At 43.2% G+C, this 26690-nt stretch overlaps 2 protein-coding genes across 5 annotated transcripts; both read right to left on the reverse strand.

The window, feature by feature from the left end:
• Nucleotides 1-1260: 1260 nt before the first annotated feature.
• On the reverse strand, nt 1261-9345 carry ccdc151 (coiled-coil domain containing 151). 2 transcript variants are annotated; one of them, XM_010872833.3, is made up of 14 exons: nt 8897-9344; nt 8648-8769; nt 8399-8476; nt 7998-8177; nt 7473-7508; nt 7237-7338; nt 6067-6192; nt 5249-5371; nt 4569-4715; nt 4299-4459; nt 3756-3912; nt 3481-3630; nt 1913-1997; nt 1261-1835 (listed from the first exon to the last, which is right to left on the reverse strand). In XM_010872833.3, the coding sequence occupies exons 1-14, from the start codon at nt 8973-8975 to the stop codon at nt 1705-1707; spliced, it is 1677 nt and encodes a 558-aa protein (XP_010871135.1). In that variant the 5' UTR covers nt 8976-9344; the 3' UTR covers nt 1261-1704. The 2 variants fall into 2 exon arrangements, with proteins under 2 accessions (XP_010871135.1, XP_019905222.1); XM_020049663.2 differs by lacking the exon at nt 7473-7508 and having other exon boundaries at nt 8897-9345.
• A 957-nt stretch (nt 9346-10302) lies between these two features.
• Nucleotides 10303-26369, reverse strand: slc44a2 (solute carrier family 44 member 2). Of its 3 annotated transcripts, none has more exons than XM_010872834.5 (20): nt 26176-26366; nt 19715-19763; nt 19486-19559; nt 19241-19325; nt 18820-19021; nt 18627-18687; nt 18400-18526; nt 18075-18158; nt 17853-17965; nt 17639-17770; nt 17317-17509; nt 16807-16891; nt 16264-16526; nt 16015-16109; nt 15544-15647; nt 15349-15422; nt 15202-15272; nt 14993-15081; nt 14804-14888; nt 10303-11121 (listed from the first exon to the last, which is right to left on the reverse strand). In XM_010872834.5, the coding sequence occupies exons 1-20, from the start codon at nt 26216-26218 to the stop codon at nt 11012-11014; spliced, it is 2139 nt and encodes a 712-aa protein (XP_010871136.1). In that variant the 5' UTR covers nt 26219-26366; the 3' UTR covers nt 10303-11011. The 3 variants fall into 3 exon arrangements, with proteins under 3 accessions (XP_010871136.1, XP_019905473.1, XP_019905474.1); XM_020049914.3 differs by lacking the exon at nt 10303-11121 and adding an exon at nt 13014-14531 and having other exon boundaries at nt 26176-26369; XM_020049915.2 differs by lacking the exons at nt 10303-11121; nt 26176-26366 and adding exons at nt 13014-14531; nt 21533-21821.
• Between the last annotated feature and the right edge of the window lie 321 nt (nt 26370-26690).

Genomic DNA, 26690 nt, shown 5'->3' on the forward strand with positions numbered 1-26690 from the left:
ACTTTGTAAAACCCACGGGCGACAGTGTAATCTCAAGATATAACATGGATAAATAGAGAATCTAATCCTGTCAACGGAGTTGTCGGCAAAGAGTGTCTTTCGATATGAGGACTGAGGTTCCCTACAGTTTCTCAAAGGTGAGGGGTTGTGAAGTGAATTTGTGTTTTGTCTTTCCCATGAGCCCACTGACGTTAAACAGGATATCATGTCAAAAAAACAACAATTGTACTCATTTTGTTTAGGAAATATAATGTGTTGGATCATGAGATAACACCTGTATTAACAATAGACAAGAATATCCAAAGAGAAAGACTAAAGAAGAGCGACAGATGATCTGCTATTACAGAACACAGTGACTCTTTCATGTGCTGTTCATAACAATGTCACTGGATCAATACAATGGGGGCTGTTATATATGTATTGTTAGGAAGAACCTGTATTTAGTAGTCTTTTCAGATTCAGGGTGTGTGCAGCAGATCAAGCTAGTGTTTGGTTTCATGTTGTGAAGACATACAGTACAGTACACGATCTACTGCCAGGTAAGAGACCAGATCAGAGAAGCCAGGTCAGAGACCAGAACAGAGAAGCCAGGTAAAAGACCAGGTAAAAGCCCAGGTAGAATTCCAGTTAAAATGCCGGGTCAGAGGCCAGGTCAGAGGCCAGGTCAGAGGCCAGGTCAGAGGCCAAGTCGGAAAGTAGCCAACTGGAACTGATCAGATAAAAGACAACCCAGCAACCAACAAATGTTGTTTAGACACCCACAGGACCATGACATAACCTCCAGAAAGTCCTGGGACATGCAGGAGAATAAAACCTGAACATGAGTAATATTGGGTTTGTTGGAAGCACACCATGTTTGGAATGACAATAACCCTTATGACTGGGTTACACAAAGACAGAGAAAGGAAATAGAACCACGGTCTTGTTCCCACCAACTCACCATTACTCAGCCAAGAAGATGTCACACAACATTTCTGTTATCACAACATGCCCACTTATAAATGGAGATTGTAATCCCTGATATACAGAGGAATATGACAGAAGGAATAGAATCAACATTCATCTTTTTCAACTTCTTACTTTTATTTCTACATTTATGTTGTTCTTTATAAGAATGTACTTTAAGCAATCTTTATAAAAAGTAAAGATTATGTGTGTTAAAAATGGAAATCTATTATTTTGTGATCAATGTACAGAATTCATTAAGATGCAAAGATGATGTATTTCTTCAAAAATTTTGATTTTATTAATTAATTGCAACTAACTTTGATTACAGTTTCAAAATCTACAAATCATTGGTGTTAATGAAAGAAATCCATTATTTTGTGATCAATGTATTGTGACGCAAACACACACTCTAAAGTGGCAGCTCCAACATGTCAGTGCTGATAGCTAGTTGTACTTATATAGGCTAGCCTTCCCTAGCTACAGAATCATACTCCCTAATGTACAATAGGCATTTCCTGGAATAAAGTATATAAAGGATAAAAGATAAAGGAATATGACTGCTATATGACTGCTTTAGCAATAGGATGTGAAGGTTCCTTTCACTTCAAACTAAGGCCAAACACCTAATCCATAAATACGACTTCAGACAAATCTCAAAGCTTCTCCGATCATGGAAAAAGAATAGGACTGACAGGCCCATTCCAGTAATTCTATTTCTATGACTCTCGTCACCTCCGGCCGGGCTAACCAACAGGTTCACAGCTTGCCTTTCTTCTTCTTGGTCCTGGTCTTCCTCTTGGTCTTGGAGTCGATGATGAGCTGAGACTGACGCTTCAGCGTTGCCCTGGTGATAACGTCAGCCTCATCATCCCCGCTCTCCTCCTCATCTGAAACAGAGGGAAGAGAGAAAACGTTCCAGTCTTCCATTTTGTTTCAGTATTACTGAGTGCGTGTCCCATCTCACCTTCGTATGGGTCTTGTCTCTGGGCTTCAGGGAGCTTGATGCGGGTGTTGTAAGGGGGCAGCTTCCCCTCGATGCCGGCAATGAACTGACAGACACAGACAACCAAGACGATCAGACAGTCAGAAGGAACGTGTTATGTAAAAGCACCTGTTTGTGTGACAATCGGAGTTGCCTTGAATACACAAATAGATCTGAGACTTTGTGAATTCAAAGCTTTCCAACTTGTCGAGACAAGTCAATGTCATTAGTGAATCACAGACGGGCATGTTACGGCGCATCACTGTACAACTAGCAGTACCACTAATTATATTCTGGAATTGGTTTCGCAATAAGTGGTGAACGCGAGAATGTAACATCCCATAATGCTTTGCGCCACTCGTCCAGCCACCCTGCGGAGAAAGCTCATTTCGGCCGCCTGTATCCGGGATCTTGTCCTTTCGGTCATGACCCAAAGCTCATGACCATAAGTGAGAGTAGGAACGTAGATTGACCGGTAAATCGAGAGTTTCGCCTTTCTTCACCACGAGAGTTTCTTCTTTCTTCACCACGACAGACCGATACATCGACCGCATTACTGCAGAAGCTGCACCGATCCGTCTGTCAATCTCCCTTCCATCCTTCCCTCACTCGTGAACAAGACCCCTAGATACTTAAACTCCTCCACTTGAGGCAGGCACTCTTAGTCAACTGTTATGACTATTAAAGTGAAATGAAAACTGCTTAACTGTATATTCTATTCATTTATATATTTAACCATCACATACTGCCACTATACAACTTGCTTCCCATACCACTTGTTTTAAATGCTAATCCTGTAGAATCCAGCAATGCCCTGGCCCTTGATTTAGTCTATTATCTGACGCAGGTAATGTCATGTTCTCTTTGAAATCTCTTAACCTTGTATTGTTGAACCTCAGACTTGTGTACACTGTTTTCTCAAACACGCACCGGGTGATAAATTGGCCGTGGCTCGTTAATAATCTTTCCGTCCAGATAAGCTAACCAAGCAACACTGCACAGATGAAAGCATATAGGTTGCGTACAACAGCCAACCTGGGTGGTGTGGCTGGCGAGGTGGAGGGAACGGATGGAAAATAGCCAGATGGCATTCAGGTCATAAAGCTTTCCCCTGACAGGGTCTAATACAGTAGGAGCTTCCTGTACAGTCTCAAATCCACGACTGCCTCTAGAACACTCGATTCACATTGGTGAGCAGCAACCATAGAAAAATTATATTTAAGTGAACATATTTGTTTTTACCAACCAAGTGCTGTGCTCTGAGGTCAATTTCCACACAAGGAGTAAGTAAGAGTTCATGAAGAAGGAAAGAGTTCTCATCTGTGTATCCAAGCTGTTACAATGTCTGTTCTAGCACGGGAAGAGCCACAGAGGCCATCTACATGAAAAGCATGAGCCAATGAATTCCGAAGTCCCACCCAGTTGACTACATTAACATATTGGCATATGTCAGCAATGTCCACGCTGCGTCACGCAGTCTCCCAGGCAACTCTAACAACCTCTAATGAAGAGTCCTAGGTCAGATCACTCCTCCTCCTTCTCCTCCTCACCTCCTCGTCCTCAATCTCCTTCATAATGGCGGCTAGGTCCCTGCCCTGGAGCTCCTCACGCAGCAGCAGGAGCTTCTTCTCCGTCTGGGACAGCAGCTCCATGGCGTACTCCTCCGAGCCAGGGGGTAGCTGGGGGACAGCGTCCTCGCCCTGGGATTGGACACGTTTAGGAGATAAAGGCAAATGAAGGTCATGCGGCCGATTATGTGGACCGACGTGACCTGAAGGACAAAGAGAGCATGCACCAATGAACGTTGTTATTATACATCCCGCACCAGTCCGATGTGCTGCAGTTTATCGTTTAAGTGCTCCAGCCCGGCCCGGACCATGTTCAGGGTGCGGGTCAACCAGTCCAGGCGCTCCTTGGCGGCGTCGCGCCTCTCCAGTTCAGCCTGCAGGTGGCGCTGACACTCCTCCAGCATCTGCTGACCACTACGCGTGACAGGAGAGTAAGAAAGTGGCCTGAGCCAGTGCCTCTGGTGCACGTGTCCTGCTACAGCGCGGGTTCGAACCTGAACTACAGTTTTCGCTTACTCTCACCTCACTGTCTTTTCCACAGTTTCCTCTCTCACCAATAAAGCATAAAATGAGTGAGATTTTCTGCTTAAAAAATAACACATGAAATGAAAATAATAAATACTCAACAGTAGGAGAACCTTTCAGATCAACAGCTGCACTACAAAAATGGCATATATAAGAATCCTGCTGAATTAACAATGACCTACAATTAATTTAGTCATTTAGCTCATAAAATTCAACCGTTTTTAGTATCTATTAGGTAATCCCTAACCCTTCCCCTCTGACCCCTGCCCTCTGACCTGGTGAGCTTGGCCTCCCCGGAGTACTTAATGTCCTGGAAGCATTCCTGCAGACGGTCCCTCTCCACCTTCAGCTGAAGCAGGGTGGCCTCGTTCTCCTGTTTCAGCACCTCCAGGTGCTTCTGTGTTTCCCCTTGAGAGGCGAACCGCTCTGCCACCTCCTGCACGGGGAGGAAACGCACAGGAGGAGGCGTCAGCCACACTGCAGTGCCCCAGAGCAGCTGTTTGCACAACAAAGTAAAAGGCGACGCCCCCCTCCCGACGGTTCACCTGTGTGTCAGTCACCCCGGTGGCCTCCTTGATGCGCCGGAAGGCCTCTTCGAAGGTGGAGGTGGCCCTCTCCTCCTCCCCCACCGCGGTGGCACTGCGCTGGGCCTCACTGCTCAGCTCGTCGGGGTGCATGGCTGCACGCTGGGCCTGGGAGGAGAGCAGGACGGAATGAGGCATGGATGGGTCTGTAGTGCGCAGAGCAGTCTTTCCCAATCCCGGTCCCAGGGACCCAAAGGGGTGCACGTTTTTGGTTTTGCCCAAGCACTCACACGCCTGAAACACTGATGTAGAGCAGTGTGGTGCAGACAGTAGTATGTAGAGTGTTGTGGTGTAGACTGTAGTATGTAGAATGTTGTGTTGTATACAGTAGTATGTAGAGTGTTGTGGTGTATACAGTAGTATGTAGAGTGTTGTGGTATAGACTGTAGTATGTAGAATGTTGTGTTGTATACAGTAGTATGTAGAATGTTGTGTTGTATACAGTAGTATGTAGAATGTTGTGGTGTATACAGTAGTATGTAGAGTGTTGTGGTGTATACAGTAGTATGTAGAGTGTTGTGGTGTAGACTGTAGTATGTAGAATGTTGTGTTGTATACAGTAGTATGTAGAATGTTGTGTTGTATACAGTAGTATGTAGAGTGTTGTGGTATAGACTTTAGACTGTAGAGTGGTAAGTCACCCTTCTCTCCCCTCTCTCAGCCTGGGCCTTGCGTTCCTCTGCCTGTTTCTTGTAGTGAGTGAGGATTCGCTCCCTCTCTTTACGCTCCCTATACACCTGTTCTTCCTGGTACTGCAGTTCCACCTGAGCCAGACAGAGGGAGACAAACAGAAGATAGGGAGCAGCAGATTGCGTTGTGCGCAAGACTGTTGAGCAAGAAACTGAAAGGTTGCTGTTTCGAAACCTAGAGCAGAATAGAAAATAAATTATACAATACATAAGTTGATATGCCCTAGTTTGAGCAAAACATTTACCCTAATTCCTCCTAACACCGTGTAGGCTTTAGCCTTCGTCATCATTAGTATTGTATCTAACATCTTGCTTTTTTATATGTAATTTATTTCAAAATAGATTTTTTTTTATTCCCTCAAGTGTAGAATATTGTATGTAGATAAGCGGGAAGAAATCTTACTGTAAATGTTTGAAGCCCTGAAGAACTGACGTGATGAACTGTGACAAGGTTTTAAGGGGGGGGGACATTATATAGACACTGTATGTTGGTTGTTGGGTGGTCATTAAGGCGTTACTTCTGTCAAGGACACTTTGATGAGAAAGTGTTTGTAGATGTCCAACGACATTTAACATTTATTAGCAGAAATAATCACTAACGGCTGATGAGGTTAGCATGGGGCTACATGGGCCAAGGCTAGTTACATTTAAACGTCTTCTAGTGTTTGGAAGTATGGCCTCCAAAAACCTTTTATATCGGATACATCAATTGGGAAGAGATATGTGTGCCCACGTGTGTGTGTGTGTGTGTGTGTGTGTGTGCTTTTCACCTTGGCAGCGTCTTTAGAGAGGTGTGCATCACTGTTCATGACCTGCAGGGCCTTCAGCTCATGTCTTTCTCTCAAGATCTCAGCCTCCAGTTTGTCCAGCTGGGACTGGAAGGTCAGACTCTCCTCCTGGTAATGATATGACATACACATGACATTTGTCAGAAATGGCTATTCCTAGCTTCAGAGTCATCAGGAGAGCGCTGTACATGCCCTTACCCACCAAGCTACACAGGATGGAGAATTAGGTAGCACACTTCATTATCCGTTAGGAAATAAGAATAGATGAAGGAAAATCATTCACCACTTCCCAAAGAGAACATGTTGAGGAGTGGCTTAGTTGAACAGTTGAGTTCAGTGTGGGGCAAGAGTCATTTGCCGGTCATACAGGACAATGGAAAGCATGGACACAAATCACCAGCAAGCACAGCAGCATGTTGCCAGTTCAAACACGTCATCTTGTTGTAATACTTTCTTATGTAAAACTCAGATTTAGAAAACTCGAATGACTTGTTTTAATCTACACACTTAGCCATCTACACACACTTATATATGTTTTGCGTTTCCGTGGACCAAAGCTGTAACAAAACTTTTTTGTTGTCGTTGTTGCCAAGATATGTGTTTTTGGAAGCACAGCCATGTCAGTTCTTATTACGAATTCTACACCAGAAAACTTCAGCGCCAAAAGGAAAGCATTCTCTGGTCTTTTACCTAAATTGAGCTTAAAGGTGCCCAAGCCGCCACAAGGTGTCGCTAAAGGGTAACGAGTCAAGGAAACTAAGTTCAATTACTAACCCTACGAACTCGTCAAGTGCACCACCCTCTTCGACAGCTGCGGGCTACTACACGACCAGGAACCCTGCTTTCACATTGACGCACAAACTTTACAACTGCGCCATTCAGGTGCCTCTAATTCCACACTGTATTTGCAAATCTTTCAAATTCTACGGGTCCTAAAACTCTAAATCAAACTGCTAAATAATCAGAGATATGACCACCTTATATCAGTTCCATGAGCTGGCTTAGTAGAAATCACAAGTGGCAACACTTCCCGAAATACTTTCTTTTGCTCTATACCCAATCCATCCCAATCCGTATGGCTGGCAGGTCATACCGGGGTGTCAATAGAGTAAATTTAGTTGTGCAAAGATCGGGGACCAGGCCAGCACGAACCTGAAGGTGGGCCTTTAGTTTCAGATAGCCCCTCATGATGTGTTCCGCTTCCTGGCACTTCAGCCGGGCCTTATCTAGACGATTCTCCAGCACACGCAAGTTCTGAAAGACAACAAACACACACAAGCATGCAGACAGACGAGTACACACACAAGAACACACAAGTTATTGAAGCTTAATGAACCTGTGGCCCTGAGTGAACACTCGTGAGCGTGTGCAGAATCAGAGGGGTAAACCTTTTGGGGACGCTCCTCAGCGGTCTCCCCTTGAATCTGTGGACCAAGGGCAACATATCAGTGACCCGACCAGTATCTTCAATATATTTAAACCACTGTATCCACTTCACTGCCTGTCCGTTCGTGATCATCCTCTATTTATATATATATATATATATATATATATATATATATATATATATATATATATACACTGAACAAAATTATAAACGCAACACTTTTGTTTTTGCCCCCATTTATCATGAGTTGAAAAGAGTGACCTTTTATTGTGACCAGCCATCATGCTATCTGATCAGCATCTTGATATGCCACACCTGCGAGGTGGATGGATTATCTCGGCAAAGGAGAAGTACTCACTAACACAGATTTAGAATGATTTGTGAACAATATTTTAGAGAAATAGGCCTTTTGTGTACATAGAGAAAGTCTTAGATCTTTGAGTTCAGCTCATGATAAATGGGGGCAAATACAAAAGTGTTGCGTTTATAATTTTGTTCAGTGTATATATATATATACATAGATTACCATGGCGTCCTCGTTGGCTTTCTCTGCGTCTCTGTCTCGGCTCCTGTTCTCTGGCTTCATGCTCTGGTACTGCATCTGCAGGTCGTCCAGACGACGGCGGAAGGTCTGTGTCTTGTGCTTCAGGGCATTCAGCTTCTTCATCTTGTCACACACCTTCTGGTCAAGCACCTTCAGAGCGACCTGACCACCAGGGACATGTTTTTAAAAAGTCAACCACACACGCCCAGTTACTTCCAAACAGGAATCTAAGATAGACACCCGAACACTGTCTACCCCCATGATTTTATTGTGACATTGTAAAACGGTTTGGGGCATTAATCCGTATGGTGATATCTGTATTTCATCAGATGTAAGTACAGGTCATATGAGAGAGATTAACTGCATATTTTTGATGGCCCCACCTTCCCAGACATGTTTCGGAAGGCAGCCTTCTCCATGCCCCTGCTTTGGAAGGCATCTTTTATCACATGCTCATCACCCTGGAAGGAAGAAACCAGCCACACAAATCACAATTGTCTAGTTGTAGTCACTTGTAGTTAGAGACCCCAGTTTTGCACTAGACAGTAGAAATGAAACAGCCAGATAAACATCCAACAGAAAAATGTATTCAAAATGAGAACCGCATTTAACAGAATAATAATTTAGCTTACAGCTAAAGCATCTGCCAACTTCTTGTGCAATCTCTTATTCTCCTGCCTCAGCTTCAGGATCGAATCCCTGTTTTTCTTTATGCTGGATTCAGCGCTTTCATAGTATGCGCTTTTTTCTCCCTCTGTTGGTAAAATAAGTATCCAATTGGGTCATTCTATCCTTAGACTTCGACAATGACTACTACATGATAATGGAATGTACAGTACTTTAGCTACAGTATAACAGTAGCAGTACTGTAGCCAACTTACCAAGAAGTTGCATTTTTCGCTGTAGTTCTGTAATCTGGTCATGCAAGGGTGGCTTAATAGCCTCTACGCTGAACGGCATTTTCAGGGTGTATTAATTACAAACAAAGAATAAGTTCAGATGCTAAGTAAAGGAATTTTAGATCATTATTAACCTCAAAAGGTTCCTTGTTTGCGCGGATGTGCCTTGAAAACACATTCGCCGTAGACCCTATCGTTGCCTAGCAACATGTACACTAACTCAGAATATCCCACCCGGATATACACAGCGCCTGGAGCCCGACCTAGAATAACATTTCAGGGGTTTCCCCAGTTTCAAAGAACAAGTTGTGTCGTTAGGCCTATGTTTCTGGGACTTCAGATCGTTTTGGAGCTGCCCCCGATCTTTTCCACCAATTCCAAAAAGAGATGTCAGATCCTTTTTGGTCTAAAGGTTTTGGATAACCCTGCGCATGGAACCGCGCGAATATGTTAGCTTCTTTTGGAACTGCAGATGGGCAGTGTACATTTTGTCGTAAAAACACGATATAACATTAATATATATATTTTAAATAAATATATATATTAATATTTATTTCTTGTTGTCCAAAACAACCGATATCTTATGAAATTACTACAAGAAATGTCATAAATTAATCTGAAGAAACTTAACAGAAAATGCATCATGAGCCCAAAAAGCTGTCTGCATCTCATTGCACCTTAATGTGGTCACTCTCAGCTGTACCCAGCTCTCTATTTGGAGCTGCGTGCAGCATGCTGGCTTCAGAGTTGAATGTTGGGGGTTTGAGAACATGCTGTAGAGGTCACTTCCTTGAGCAAGAGACAGAAATACAGTGAAGTTCTTGTTCAGGAACTGACAGTCATCTGGCACCCAAGCAGCTTGGACCATAAGAAGCGTTACACGGAATGCCTTAGTGGGGAGTTGCAGGGAAAGAATCATTCTTTTAGGAAGACAAGCAGAACAAATTGCATTTGGCAAATGTAAAATATGGTTAGTTAGGAAATTGAAGGACCATGAAACTTGCAATTTTTACTGCAACAGTGCAGGGGTTCTGGTCAAAATTGATGTAGTTATGAATGATGGAAAATATATAATGATTGGCACAAAACTGTATGTTTAAGCACAATTATGACCCCAGAACATTCTGCAAACAATTAGGATCTGCTTGGAGAGGAAGTCTCACAGTATAAGTTTGGCCACCTCAGAGCCCTGTACAGAATTTATTTTTTATTTTTTAAATATCAAAAGTCAATAGAAACCAGGGGCTCCAGTTTTTCAAACTCAAAGACCACAAACATATATATTTTTTAAATGTATGCTTCTCTGTGTTTACTTCAGTGTTTTCGTTTTTTTTTTACACTTACTACTCAGATTATTGGCTTTAATTTGATTTGTTCAGAGTGGTGTAACACTTGCACAGTATATACACTATATATAAAGGAATGACAGACTTCAGCACCCAAATAGTGCACATTTACAAAGGGCAATGTTTTCTCTAAATGCGCTCCATCCAATGGATGCTGAAACCCTTTTTGATAATGGACGTGTTTTAAATATGTTGGAACTTAAGTCTACCCACACAAGTTGCCACTTAACTCTATCATACATTCAGCTGAGTTTCAGTCGACTCCAGCCAGTCCAAAAACCTCCAGCAAACCCAGGGACACAGTAATTTTTCCATTATTTATTTTAAGTCTTAGTAGTTGTTTGAATTCGGTTTGTGATAAATATGCAATATTTTACTCCGTAATAGTTCAACGTGCAGTTAAAAAAAAGATATAATATTTACAACCAATTCTGCTTCAAAAACAATCTAATATCTTGAAAATGATATATTACAAACATGCATTTAAGGTCAAATAAGCCCATTGCTGGATTCCAATTGTTTATGTATGGACAAAAGCTAATGCTTTTAAGTACATTACAGTAAATGTTCAGAGGGGGCCCGCTTATGGAACCCCCCCCCCCACACAAAAAAACAAAGATGACCCTTTAGCCTACAATAAAGCAATAAAGCAGCAATAAAGCATCAGTTCAAGGCACATTTCATACACCCACCACACAGCATCAAGGCTAGACATACCGGTTTCATCACCCACAAAAACAAACAAACACAGTTACTCCACAGTCTTGGCATCTTCGTTGGATTTCTTCAGGATGACAAGGAGGTTTTGAGACATGAAGTAAGGTCTTTCTGTACTTCCGTCGTTGCGTTCAAGATCTTCCACTGCCACAATGAAAACAAAAATTATGAAACAACAATTGTAAAAGTCAGCAACCCCAATCTCTACTGTTTCTAAGGTTTCCCAGACAATGACTAAGCTTAATCCAAGACTGAAAAGCAGGTCAATGAAAGTGCTTCAGACCATCATTAAGTTAATCTCAAGAAAATTGGTCCAAAGAAAATTTTAACTCACCAGTTTGTCTTTTTCCCACTGCCCCATCATCACATGCTTACATTTGTCATTAACTCTCAAACATCTATTTTGTGTTCGATACAATAAACTTTAATAAAGAAATGCATCCAACAGAAGTTGGATGGAATGTATATAAGTTAATACTAATCAACTAACACAATGTGACACACACTGACAGAAATAGAAAACATTGAGAGATAGTTAATGGTTAGTTTTGATAAAGCACTTGATAGGCAATGTTAGGCTACTTTAATACCATGCAGCATAGAAAGATAGACAGATAGAGACAGAGAGAAAGAGAGAGAGAAAGGCAAATAAGGTCAGTAAACAGACCACGGGGCTTGCCTCAAAAAAGGTCGTATTCATTAGGGCATGCCACAAAAAACGTTTAAAAACGCTCTGCAATAGAAATAAATATAACAAACATGTCACCACTGAAGACTGATGCCCCCACAACCCAGGCAAAACAGTATCATTTTGGAAATGCTGGAATTCCATGACAAAACATTTCATTTTAATTTATTTGTGTTTAGTAACAATTCTGCCAGCGGTGTTTGAAATATTGCATGGGTTAGCAAGACTTGTGCCTCTGAATGCGCCGAAATTTTAACAGATCCAGATATAAAAGCATGTGCTCATTATAGTGCCACCATGTGGTCGATATGAATATTCTTGCATATGTTCAGGGTTTATAACATGTTAACCAAAGTATGTTAGTAAAGAAAATATCCTTGACTTATTGACTTAAGACCACACCCATAACAATGCTTACTTGAGGGGCCATTTTGTTTTAAGTACTAAATTTGACAACGTGAACATACATGGCCTAAAACTCCCTCATGGTGTACATCATGGGTTCTTCAGTGAAATGTGATCCTTGGTAGAAAAACCTGCATACCGAATTTCATGACTTTATGTCAAATCAGGGATTTGACATTATAAAGTTAGCATGTTCAATCGCTAGTTTTAGCACCACCGTCTGAACAATGAGTTTAATTTTGTGAGTGCAGGACCTCTATTAGAGAAAGCATCATTCACACAAATTTCTTTCAAATTGGGCATGACATGGGCATGCAGATATAACAATGTTATGTTGAGTGCCCAGTGAATTTGACCCAAATTGGGGAGGTCACAATAGTTGCAACACAGCAACACCATCACAGCAGTTACACCAGTCTAAAATACCAAGGCAAGTAAGTGATGGCGTTCCAACAATATACATATTGTGTCCAAAAACCTGTGTGTGTTTGTTTGGAGGAGTGTCCATGGACACAACTAAATGTTTATTGTCATATATCGTTGATGTGATGGCAGGCCAGATGAAGGTACTAATCTTAAAAGTGGGCTGCTCTTTTGACCTGGAGCAGGCATTTGTTCATTTAGTTTTAGGAGAAGCTTTTTAAATACCATTGCTTGCTGCATGCTTGGACAGCAGATGTGGGTGCATGCTGGTGGCACTATTTTTGTCTGTCTAAGACACCAACAATGGTTTGCAGTAGGTGGCCTCTAGATTGCAAATGATAGCCAAAGACTAAGGCAAAGCAGTTGGCTATTAACTGCTTTCTTTCACAGAGTGTGGGCGGCCTAGCGGTTTGGAAAAGGTGCTGCTTTAAACCCTCAAGTGTGTAGGTATTCAGGAACCAGTGAGAATTTTGGCTACTTTTGTTGTTAGTGTGTGTTTTGAAGAGCCTGTATGCGTACATAATAAGCAAAATAAACGACATACTTTAACTGTACATACACGTTAATTCCATCAAAACTCAATGTCCATATCAAAGGACTACTACCATTTGGCGTCAGCTGGTATCAATGTAAACATTGTCCATTTTCACTCTTAGTTTAGTTTTTTGTTTAGACTGTAAACATGGTATAGTGGATTTGTAGTGCATTCACTCATTAATCAATTAATTAAGACAAATATTAAAGTCAACCAAGTCAATTGCACCTTCGATGCATTATTGTAGCCACGAGTGGTAATCAAAACATTTCAGCAGTGCACAGAGGTTGGTCAGAGGACACCGCATCTTGGCTCAGCACCGCGCTGGCTTGGATGCCTCTTCAAGCTCTAGCACCTCCCTGTGTCAGGTTGGGTAACTGCAAGTTCAATCATGGTTGCTGGCTGGAGAATGCGCTCTCCTACAGGGGTATAGGTTCCGGCAAATACAAACACAAAACAGTGTTATAAGAAGCAAAACAGCTTGGTGAGTTAGGAATAGGAGGACGCATCTTGATTTTTGACTCTCCCGAACCCACTGGGAGATGCCCGCGAGAGCTGGACATTAAGAAATTGGAAAGGGGGGGGAGGGCAAAAATAAAACAATAATAAAATGTGTTCATGATTAGGCACCAGTTCAGCATACAGTTACAGACACTAAAAAAAAAAACGATCTCAAATTAAACCAACATAAATTAACAATCAATACATTAACATAGTCATATTTTCAGGCTACAGAGATGCACTGGGATTTTGATACACTTTTCCATTCACAGAAGGACCTCACTAAAACCAGGTATTTCTATGTTAAGACGGACATGTGTGTTGTTAGTAACAGGTATACTGCTTGCATACCACACATTATATTTAGTTTGATCTTGACCAAAACAGGAAAAACTAATGGCCCAAGAAATAACATTCTCCAAACTTTCTCTCCCTAACAAGTAACTACTAATCTTAATGTGTTTTAGTAAGGTCTTCTTTAGGTTCTGACTTAAGGTTTCTTCTCCTCCATTTCTTCCTTTTCAGCCTTCAGGTTATCCTTCTCTTCAGGCTTATCCTTTGATTCCATTTCTTTCACTGGTTCCTTGTCTTCTAGTCCGTTCATTCCGGGTTCCTTGTCTTCTAGTCCGTTCATTCCGGGTTCCATGTCTTCTAGTCCGTTCATTCCGGGTTCCTTGCCTTCTAGTCCGTTCATTCCTGGCTCCTTCTCTTCCTTCTCCACTTCCACTTCAGCCTCCTTAAGTGGTTGATTCTCTTCGTTGCCCGTTTTGAGCACATCTTGATGTTTTAGTGGGATCGCTTCATCTTGCTCTTTCAGTGGCACTTCTTCCTCCAGGCGAATTTCATCCAACTGCCTTTGCTCACTTTCTTGAGCATCACGCTGTTCTGTAACATCTCTTTCCTCTTCCTCTGCCATTTTGGTTTTGGAGAGTATTTCATGAAGCTCCAGAGACATGAAGTATGGCCTTTCTGGGGTGCCGTCGTTTCTCTCCAGGTCTTCACCTTCAGAGTGTGTGTGTGTGTGTGTGTGTACGCATGAGTGATTTGTATGTGTATTTTGAGGTTAATAGTAGTTTGGATTAGTGGCAGGAAAATAAAGAATAGAACCAAAAAGTGTGGAATAAGGAAGTGCACAATAAGGACGGAAAAGAGACAGAGAAGAAAGTCAGAGACGTGGCGGGAAAAAAATATTAATCTCAGGTAACGAGTATTTGGTAACAGACTGAAAGTTGCACACGCGGTAAAAGACAAGGACCTCATAAAACATTACTCACAGAAGCAGAGGAAGAGTGTGTCAACGCACATGGCGTAGACACTGAAGAATCCATGGGCAATGAGGTAGGAGCCCACCACAACCGTCTACAAAGAGAAGAACAGGCACACAGACCCAGTATTACCGGCACATAAGCCTACGGATGCCACATATTGCAGGTGCTACAACAACTTTGAATGGAATTTCTCACCAGAATGGGCACCCAGTAGTAGTTCAGAGATGGAGCGGCCTGCTCCACGGCTTTGATTCTCCCAGAGAAGAAGAAGAAAGAAAAGATTCCTGGCGACAACAAAGAAAGGGTGATTAGGATTGTAACTGAAAACTGACAGACAACTGGCAAACTTTAACCAGTAGAGTGTTAATAAAGCCTCTCCACTTAGGTTTCAGGGGACGACTTACCCACAATTCCAACGATAAGGAGCTTCCCCAAAAACAGTAGGAAGTCAGTCACCTTGTCCAAGACAGCCACTCTGTAACGAGAACAGAATCAAATGAGACAACAACAACTAAATGAAATGTCTTACCCTGGTTGTACGCAACACTCACCGGACGATATTCCTCATGAGAAGGAAAAAGGCGTCTTTGGCTGAAGTACAGAAGCTTTTACCATAGATCGCCACCTAAAGAACATACACATGCTGTTACATGGTGTCCACTGACACGGTCTTCAAAACTGCAAATCTACAGACTTACAGATCTTTCAAACAATTAGCACAGACCTGCACCGGTAGATAAACTCACCATGATATAGGCATTTCGGTTCAGGAACTTGATGAATTTCTCCAGGCACCAGAAGCAGCACTTAAGACAGCTGAGCAGGAACTTGGCACAGCCGTTTTGGGCAGCTGGTGATGATGAATGACAACAAACAGAGAATTACTTCCATTCCAACTTCTTTCAACAAGGCCTATGGGCGCAGGTCCGAACACTGGGTTATCACAGGGCCATTCCTTCGACTGCCTTTGACATCTTTCTATGGACCGCCACGTACGCTTATTTGTCAGCACCAAGCATTAGCACATTGGATTCCCCTTCTCCCGTGTTTGCTAACCTTCCAGTGTCAGGTTGAACACTAACCATGACCAGAACTGAGTCGGTTGTTAATCTGAATAGAACACGCCTATTCAAATGTGACCGTTATTAGCGACATACGCGGTCAGTCAGGAAGTCAGTAGTAAACCAGGCATGACAATGAAACAGGGGACCTCTCACCTTTCAGCTTCTGGTCCAGATATTCCAGCAGGACTCTGATGACCTGAACCAGAGACAGGATGAGGGAGCCAAAAGCCAGGGAGCCAGTGTGGTATCTGTTCAGGGGGAACGAGGCAACAAGACACAGAAGGAAATAGTCAGAGGGGATGAACGATAACATACAACACCTCACGTCACTGTGTCCTAAGCTCTGTCCTTAACTCTACACGCAGCCCCCCACCCACATGCACACGCGCACCTCCTTCCTACCTGAGGGCTCGGCCGAGGGAGGAGAAGACAGGGCTGGCCGGGATGTCGTCGGGCTTCTTGAAGGCCCAGTAGTAGGACGCGAAGGCCCCGGCCAGGGTCACCTGTCCCAGCGCCGTCACGAAGTTGGCGCACCAGAAGAACAGGAAGACGTTGTAGAACTGCAACACGATGAGGTATTGGTGGTAGCGGGTCTCCCCGCCGTAGAAGGCAAACAGGCACTCGGCGTCAGGGCACTGGGCTGTGACGTTGGTCGTGTTGAACGTCTGGAAAGGAGAGAACGGATTACTGTGATAGCTGTGAATAACACCGACCGAAGTACAGATATCTTAATGAGCGATCTTCTTAACTGTGGCCTTAACACATAATAGGGGATGAACAGAGTGGTAAAATATGTAAGTAACTTGAGACTTGTATTTATAGTATTTATTGATCAGAAATTCCTGAAAACATGCATGTATATTTCTTGCTGGCAAAAGAGCATTTTCAAATTAAATCCTAATGGTCAACTGGCAGATGTAGGAAAACAGCCCTCTAGTGCCTTACCTTGGGATCACAGGTGTCTCTGGAGTACTCACACTCAGAGGAGTTGAAGACTTTGTACACCTGTGTATTGGACGTGGATAAGAACCTAGACGTGGCAGTCAAGGATAACCACACGTGAGTTCAAACTCTACTTTATCACTGCACCAAAGTACAAAATGTGTGTCTCTTTCTCACAATTTTTTGTAAATAAATTAAAAGTGAAGTAATTTAGCCCCTTTAGTTTGGCATCTGAACGGTGCATAAGAAAATAGTTACTAAAGCTTTGTCCACACTGGAGAGCTTATCGATCAAATACATTTTCTGAAATGCGTATCCAACTGGATCCAATTAAAGCACCACATATGAATGTGATACGCAGGTTTTTGCTTGTTCAAATTTCTATATGTTTATCTACTTCAGCTGACAATATTAAAAAACTACAGTTAAAAACCTCATTTAGCACAGTTAACACAAGCAAAGACACCAATTTTGATTTCCAAGTAACATAAACGACGGATAGTTGAAGGATACACAGCGGTGATGGCCCAGTAAGCGATGACCAGGGCCAAGAGGGCGAAGGTCAACAGAGGGTAGAACAGTGATGACATTACATGGCCAACAGCCCTGCTGGCCTCCTTGATGAGGGCGATGGCTATGAGGATCCTCTTCCTGAGGAAGATGAGGAGCAGGATGATGATCACCTCCACAATGGACAGGATGATTACTGTAGGAGGAGAGGAGCAGTGAGGTCAGACGTATGGGGGGGGGGGGGTAGGAGAGAGTGTAGGAGAGACGGAGAAGGAGAGAGAGACTGACAGAGAGGGAGGGAGACAGAGAGAATGCACAGACTCACTGAAAGCCAGCCAGGTCTGTCTGATCTGCAGGTAAACAGAGAAGTCAGTCTGCAGACCCAGGTCTCGGATGGTGACATCAGCACCCGGCTCTCCACTCAGACTGCGGTACTCCATGGCACAATGGAAGATCCCTAAACACAGACAGAGTCCATCAGGAACACAGCCTCAAGCAGCAATTCCCACGCAGGGGGAAAAGAAAGCAATTGTTCGTACCATATCCGATGACCAGGATCACCATTATGATCATAACCCAGATCATGATGCCGGCCAGGTAGCGCAGGAGGATGATGAAGATGAGACTGACCACCATGGCGATCACCAGACCTCTGGGCGAACACAGGAAGTACCATTCAAAATGCACAAAGCTTTATTGCACCTCCCACCATCGTGTTACTGTGTTCTACTTTCACCACATGAAAGAGCGGAGACACATACATCAGGATCCAGTACCAGGAGACCGTGTAGTCCTCAAAGATCTTCATAGCCACCTGGCGAGCCTCAACAACCATATTGGACTTTCTGTTGGGAACAACAAGAAAACAATTAGAAAAACTTGTCCCTGTAATCTGTGACATTATCAGCAAATACATCGTCCTGTGTTTTGCCAATACCTCGGAAAAACAACAAGATCACTTGGACGAAATAGTTGTGCATGGGAGTCTGATTAAACCTTGTGTGTTTGATCAGATTTCTGATCTGATCTTGAGCAACGCCCTAGCACACTATCCAAGGAGCATGTAGAGAACCATGACAGACTCACTTCGATGCGTCCAGGAAATCTGTGGCGTTCACCATTGTCCCACGCCCATCGTCAAAAGTGGTCTGGTTGCCAACGACGACGACCCCACCTTTCAGGGTGCTTAGGGCCGGAAGACACCGCCGACCGACTGGGGAGGGTGGAGGAAGGTGGAGTTTAAGAATCACCGCGTGGTTAACACACTGGCAGTCTTTGGAAAAACCTGCGTGTTGCAGTGTGAGGCGACTTACATGGTTTGCTGGACACAAGGACGGAAGGACACAGTCCGTCTCTCAGTATCTGCGGAACAGACTGCAAAAACAACCGGCCGGTCAAAAATCACACCCAGTTCCAGTGACCCGCTCAGCCGTTTCTAACGTCCCCATTCAGGTCCAATGGCCCACTCTGCCGTTTGAAACGGACCCAGCGTTTTATGGTACCCACCATTCCGGTGAGGTTCGCTCCCTCCTTACAGAACCGTGCGTAGTAATCCAGGTCCCCTTTGTTCTTGGAGGCTTTCATCAATGTGGTGTATTTGGTGGGACAGCTCTCCACACACAGCTGAGTGGTGGGACATTGGAACTCCAGCAGCACCAGAGGACTGGCGCACTTCAGGATGTTGAAGTAGAACAGGAAGGGCTTCTTCCTGTTTGGACGTGGGCAAAGTACATTTAACTGGGAAACACACGTGAGCTGGTTATCTGTTATTGTTTGGTGTCTCTCCTCTGCAGGGTGTGATGGGCTCAGTACGGGGCTTTGGGATAATAACCCAGACACACAGTAAACCCGCCATGTCCCACGGACCCAGTATTACAGGGGAGCAATAACAGAGAGACCAGGGGGGGGGGTGAAGGAAGGGACTTACTCCAGGGGGGTCCCAGCCTGTCCGCAGAACTGCCCAGTGCTGTCAGTGGGGTAAATTACTTTCCTGGGGTCCCCCTGAGACCAGGCTGGGGACAACAACAACAACAACAACAACAACACTGAATTTCAGGTATTTCCCAGTTATCAGAAAGACACATAACGGAACAGCTGAATACAGAAGAGTAAAAGTATAGAATTTGACAGTTGCGTGATGGCCGGTAACAGTGATCTTCTGCAGACACTCACCCAGGATTCCCACTGCAAAGTAGCCTATTATGGCCACAACAAACAGGATACAACAGAGAACATCTGTGCAGCCCCTGGCAACCAGGGAGGTGGAGAGAAAAGGAAGACATTGTGAGGACAGAGGAAAAGAGACAGACTCTAATCGTATTATTTAGTGGTGAGCTTTATTGAGCTGTGCGGGCAAAAATTGCAAGTATGGATTGGCTGTCTGAGCCGATGAGACCCTTACCGGTTGTGAATGGGTCCTTTGAAAGTTGGGTCAAACTTCCGTGCATCACCTGTCAAAAATAGCAATTTTTTAAATAACATTCATACACAGGTTTGTGTGCACGACTGTTTGCTACTCACCTTGTGGTGACCCAAGAATGATGAAACAAAGAACAGTTTGGGGGTTAGGTTTAGACAAACAGTTACAACTAGCGTTAGACAATACTGGTTGGGTAGGGGTTAAGGTTAAGTGTACAGTGTTAGGGTTAAGGTTATGTTTAAAGAAAATAGGATTTTGAATTGGGATAACTGTGTTCTCCCTTGTAACATGCACGCATGTATTACCATACATAGTTATGTCCTCATAACTATGGTAACCCATGGATAACCATGACAAGTGAGGACACTGCTGCTTTTGGCTTGGGGTTATGTTTAGGCAAAGGGTTAGGTTTAGGAATAAGTGGAATAAGGGTTTTTGTGATCAAAGTTAAGGATAATGATAGGGGTTACTGAAAGAAATGGTGATTTTTAATGGAAATACAATTTGGTCCACAAAAAATGCGGACAAATATAATATAAAAAGTGTGTGTGTGCACACACACGTCTACGTGAGATTGCAACTCCGTTTAACAATACATGTGAGGACCACTAAAATCATTCCCAGAAGGTTTTTTTCTTAGTTTCAGTATTGGGGTTAATTTAATGTTTAGGTATTATGAGTCAGGTTTAGGCGTTAAGGGCATGTTACGTTTAGAGAACATCTTTTTCTGGTTCTAACAAGCAGTAAATCATGGAAAATCTGGTAAACAGAGGATATTTGGCCAACATTTCCCTCACAAAAAAGCGTTTTAGGGCTGGAGGGGAAGGCTATGGTCAGAATATTAGTTAAATGTATGGTTTGGATTTGGTGTATTGATAAACAATTGCGGGTCCTCTCAAGAAGAGTAAAAACCGATGCGTTTGAGTGTGTGTACACACACTGACAAAAGGATGCAATCTCCATAACAAACATTTCCCACAAGACTAACAATCCTAGCAACCCGCGAAATGACTCCTCGGTGACTCACAGGTCCCGCTGGGCAGTCAAAGGCGCCATAGTATTGCTATGGTAACAGCTCAGCAACTCCAGTCAGGCAAAACTACTCAACCACCCCAGTGTCACCAAATCCACTCGCCACTATAAACGTTCCTGGCAAAAACACACCCGAACATACCAGCAAGACACATAAACACGCGGTTTAACTACCGAATTAATGTATTTTCTGAAAAAGACATTTAATTTCCTGTTTCGCGTGGAAGACCTTAAATTGGGATGACTTCACTTCATCCTGTTATGCCTCTGTATTATCTGTCAGGTTAGGTTCCCATCGTTGTGACCGAAAACTGTAGCAGCGCGTTCTGTTGACACGATACAATTCTGTCAACATGATAACGGACTAGCGACCAGTCAACACAGAACGGAGGGCAACTACCCTTTTCCGTTGAAATGGCAGGACAGTTAGAAACTCAGAATATTACAAATGTGCTGGTTGAAAAATCCACCGCGCCCAAATTGCTGGGGCTAAGTCTTGGCCCATTATCACCAGAACACTGTTACAACCTTTCAACACAATTACTTATTAAGTCACATCGGTCTGATAAACAATATTTAGTTGCACATTTCCTCATTCTTAACCGCATACATTTACCCGATCTGTTACAATCTCGGACAAAACACCCAGTTAAACACCAACAACATAACAGCAGTCTAACGTAACGGCTAATCACATCCTACCCATCAACACTGGAAGAAGTTAAAGAACCAAGTGGCCCCAAAACCAAGATAATTGTTGTACTTTACCGTTGTCTTTTCCCATTCTGAAATCACTCGTTTTCTGTCTTTCTTTACCAGCAGGTTTACCTTTTTCATGTGTTGTTGTGATTATATTCCCTTCAGTTAGAGGTTCATGTGCTAGTCTTAACTACCACCTTAGACCCCACTTCCTTGTTCCTGTGTATTGCAAAATAGAAATGAGTCGACGTTTGTATTCTTTGAGAATGCTGTCTTCCTCTTCTATTTTGTCTCTGTTACACTCCCTACTTTTACTCATTCTCTCTACTTTATCATTTCCACTGGGGTTGCTTGCACACAACAAAGGTAAGGGGAGAGGGGGAGAGAGAGACAGGGAGGGGTAATGGAGGGGGGAGGGAGAGGCAGCAGTATTTATTTATTCTCTCTGTGCACTACTCAACCATTCTCACTTAAACTCTTGAATCGGTGGTAAAATATGTGGTTAGGGTTACAACAAATGTGTCTAAATACCAATGCCTTTAACTTACATGGAAAATGAAAATGTTATGCTGTACACTTGTATTCAAGTTAGAACAGCTACAATGATCACCTTTGTGACACTCAATTACTGCAGTTATAACAACAGACAGTCGGTTTTAACTAGGTCGACCAGAAAACATATGGTGCAGCGTCGGTGACTAACCGTGAAGCTTCTTCATGGTGTGTTCTTCCTTTCCATTAGGTTAAATATCAATATAGAACCTAGTGAAAGGTCATCCTTTATGTAATGCTGTTTTCTCCCTCATCAGCAAAAAGGACTGTACTTTTTTATTACTTTCTTGCTAAATTTTATTTTTCAGTATCAAGGCCAAGGCTGTTCCAACTGCGAATGTTCTACTTTTCTTCAGTCTCTTTGTAATATTGTACTAAATAACTTTAGTCATGAATAACATGACAACATGACCTATGAACTATTAAATCTACATCACATTCATAATGAGCGCAAAATTACCTGAAATGAATATTCAATGTTCTCAGACAATGACTATGTTTGTACACGGCATACTCCGGCGTCCACGCATGCATAGGCCACACATAAAACCGTCCGATCTGGAACGATAAGGAGCCGTCCTACATGCTCATTCTTTCACGGCGCAAGACACATTCCCACTTAGCCATCCTCCAAAGACAAGACAGGCAGACAGCCCCTGGCTAAGACAATACTGCGTAGTGTGTATTGAGCAGGAAGTGAACCCAGCTTTGCACCACACTCTTAACATCTGAACCACATAATGATGTCATGATGGACTGGTTCCACTGACAGACCCAATGGGACTATTGAATGACAGCTATCCAGACACTCTTAATGGAGTTCGTGACCAGTCTGATCAAAGTGTGCCTGCTGCTCTGTTCTGCTTCAGCAGTCTGACAAGGCAGGACGCTAATAGTTGGCTGCGTGTAAGTGTTGGAGGAAGACGCCTCCTGCGCCAACGTTATTTAACAGGAGGCCCACCCCGTCAGCTTGACGTGTTGTGGATGAGGCCCTGAACGGGAGGCCCACCCAGTCAGCTTGATGTGTTGTGGATGAGGCCCTGAACGGGAGGCCCACCCAGTCAGCTTGATGTGTTGTGGATAAGGCCCTCCATGGGGCCCCTAATAGGAGGCTCACCCCGTTGGGATGTTGTGAAGCAGCAGTCCGCTGGTAGTTTGGATATTGGAGAAATAGGTACTCGCCAGGCGGTGTGGCGTCCATAACACTTACGCTAATTCCACCTACGTGTAAGAGAATAAGTGGGAAGGACTCCAGAGCTGACAGACTACTAAAGTATAACATTTGTCTGTAAATGGAGAACGCTATGCTGTAGTTTACACTTCCCGACTCAAACCCTTTCTGAGAAAACTCTTCTTTGGCAGTCGCCAGAGGAAAGCCATGAGATATTCCTGGACGGAGACTCAAGTGGTCTAAACTCATTGCCAGTTGCCACATAAATTAAACCTGATAGCTGCCTGGTTTCCTGTTGCTCCCATGTTGTTTCCTGAAATGGCTCTCTACGATCACACTACGAAATCTGTCTAACAGTCTACCTTCACACTGAAAACAAAGCCGGAGACTGTATGACAAAGGATCCTTGTGAAAGAACAGACACTGTGTGTGTGTGTGTGTGTGTGTTCAGTTGACTATTTCCCTTGACTCCGTCTGTTGTGTGGGTACATCAGGCACTCAGCTGCAGGCCTGTTCAAGCTGCTACAGGCTGGCGTTGTAGATGGCAGACAGACAGACACACACATACACACACACACACACACAGGATACAAATACAGATAGAGAATATAGCAGGAAACTAGCATGGGTACAGATACAGATTTGTATAGTCATGTCAATAATATGGTAGAACAAGATCTGTGACAATGGCCTGTTTTTAGAAAATGAGTCAGAAGTGCTGTTCTAGGATTAGTATATCCAATACAGACTAGTGAATAAGATCTAATGAACAGGGAGACCTAGCCCTTCCAAAGCGAGATCAACAGTCCAGCACCTAAATGAGCGCCAATACTTTGAAACTTCAGAAATGCAGTACCAGGCTAGCAGGAAACCAGGACCCAACCCTTTTGGTAAAGTACAGGGAGCTGTAACATGGGATTAAAGGGCGTCCGATTGGTTTATGACATCATGATTCTGAGAGCCTGTCAGTGGCTCATATAATAATCCACAGAGGACAAAACTTTACCATGAGTCAGCCATTGTTTCTCTTAGTCCCCTATTTTGGTCACATCATACCAATATAAAATACTAATGTACATCTGGATTCCATTTAGCAAGAATTTCATTAAAAACCGAGGCCTGTAACCTAGCCAGGCAATGACAGCCGTTGTGCCGAAATGCAGACTTAACCTTTAACATGTAGCCTAGGTCTTATCCAGGGGTCAGCAGACATGAGCTGGTATAAACTCTATTTTAGCACTAAGCACAAAATGTGTTGTTCCTTTTCATTTGTTTAACACAGTCCCTCCTCAAACACCACCTGTTTTACTGCTAAAACGCATAAAAGCACATTCTGGAATGGTTTTAGTAGCCTATTCTGCTTGGTCTATTGCTAGTTCACAAGTGGCTCAAGGTCCGCAGGTTTCAATCCCTAGCTCCGACCTAACATGTGATGTCACTGACCGGATGGATTAACACAAGGAAAACAGTAGGGAAGAAATGCAATGACTCAACAGGTTGCATGAATGACAACCCAACACCAACACGTGGTTACAAATACAGTGGTGGTGGAGGATCCCAGCCAGACTGTCTCTTCAAAGAAGACGCCAGAGGGACAATGACATGTCGTCACCAACGGAGCGCTGTTGTAGACAGGCATGGTGACATGTCAGTGGAGGTTTATAAAGCCCTTGGTGGACGCCAATCAATAGTCTTGGCTGTTTGTTTCTGTGTGTGTATACAATTCTTATCATTATGGTATTCTGCATAGCCCAGCATGGGTGTTGTCACAACACATTCTTTTGGCAGGAGAGAAAAAAAAAACAACAACAACACACAAACACCTTCTGCTAACGTGTAAACGCATAGCCTACTGAAGCTCACGGCAATATAACAATGCCCAAACACAGCACTCTGTCCCACCGCCGGCCTCCCTCACCACTAGTCTGGGTCAGTCCCTGGATGGGAGACGTAATGTTGCTTGGAAGCGACATTTGAGGATTAGTAGGGAGCACTCTTCCCTTGGGTCTAAAATGATATATATATATATATATATATTTTAATCCCAGGGTTCCCCCCACATTGCCCTTTCATGTCCCTCAAGTTGAACTCAGGGCATAGGTCCCCCTCTTGACAAGGTCCGCCATGATAGACATTCCGACATTTAGACTTTTGTGAAAAAACACCAAATGCACAGAACACATGGACAAGTATGGACATGTAAGGGTGCTCAAGGCTATATTTTGTTTTACTTAATTTTGATTAACATATTGATGAATAAACTTTCCTGTTGGTGTGGTTTAGCAGATAAATGGATAAAAACATCCAAGGGCATTTGTAATATAACAACATTTGTTACACAGTTAGCTAACTTTTGTCTAGACTAAAGACTTTGACTCCACAGTCATATACATTACATGCAATGTGTACAGGTCTGATTCAGTGCAGTGATTTACAGTGTAATAGCCACTGGATCACAACAGAGGAAAGGTATATCAAAGTGCCCGAGTCTGCCGTAAACATACAACCACATTTCTACCAACAAGGCTACATGGTGGTGATAGAATAATACATATCTTGATCTGTTTGACTCAATGTGACGTCATTTCGCACAAATTATAAGGGATTTGAGTCTCTCTAACCCGCACATTATGGCAAACACCACTAGTACGATTTGAATATTGTACTGTATCTCGTCAGAGATATGGCATTTACAGAATAATACTGATTGAACCAGGGAGCGTTGCATCCTTCCTGGGAAACGTCATGTTTACGGTGGCCCCGTTCAATACATTTATTCAGACTCTGGCTTTATTCATTGTAATGGGTGTTAGTCATTATTGTGTCAAGTGATTTACAGATTCAAAGACAGCTTTAAGGACATAACGATACGACTTAAATCTTTAGGGAGTGGAACACGCGGCCGATCTCCACCCACTCTTCACGAGTCATTGTTTCTCTCCCACCCCCGTTTCAGAGAAATAACGGTGCGAAGAAGAGCTTTTCTTACCATATTTCGAGTCCGGACCCGGATTCTTCTCTTCTGTTTCCATGGTGGAATACCTGATTTCTTCTCGCTGCTGTTGATCAAATTTGATACAGGACAGTAACCATGGAAATGTCTGTGAAAAAAAGCCACTGATTCCTATTCGCCCTCAAAACCGAGCTTATTGTGTTCTCTGGCAAGACCATCCCAAATCATGACACACTACATTCTACAGCGAGAGAGCAAGGGGCCAATGAGAGATTCAATCCAACAACTGACAACTAGAACGGCCAATGAAATAAACCAGAAGGCGGGTCAAGGAAAATATAGCACTGATACTTCAAAGGAATTTGAAGAGCGGGTATGCTACAAACAACCAACTAGACCAAGACACTAATTAATAGAACATTTCAATTTAAAACAATGAAGCTATTGTGTTTGAATAATATTTACAAAAGCCCAAACTCATTGCTTTTCAGAATAAGAAACTGTATCACCTTTATTTGCCAAGTGGAATTACACATCACAGACTTTGGTAT

Source organism: Esox lucius, chromosome 9 (assembly GCF_011004845.1).
Source record: "Esox lucius isolate fEsoLuc1 chromosome 9, fEsoLuc1.pri, whole genome shotgun sequence".
Classification (NCBI taxonomy): Eukaryota; Metazoa; Chordata; class Actinopteri; order Esociformes; family Esocidae; genus Esox; species Esox lucius.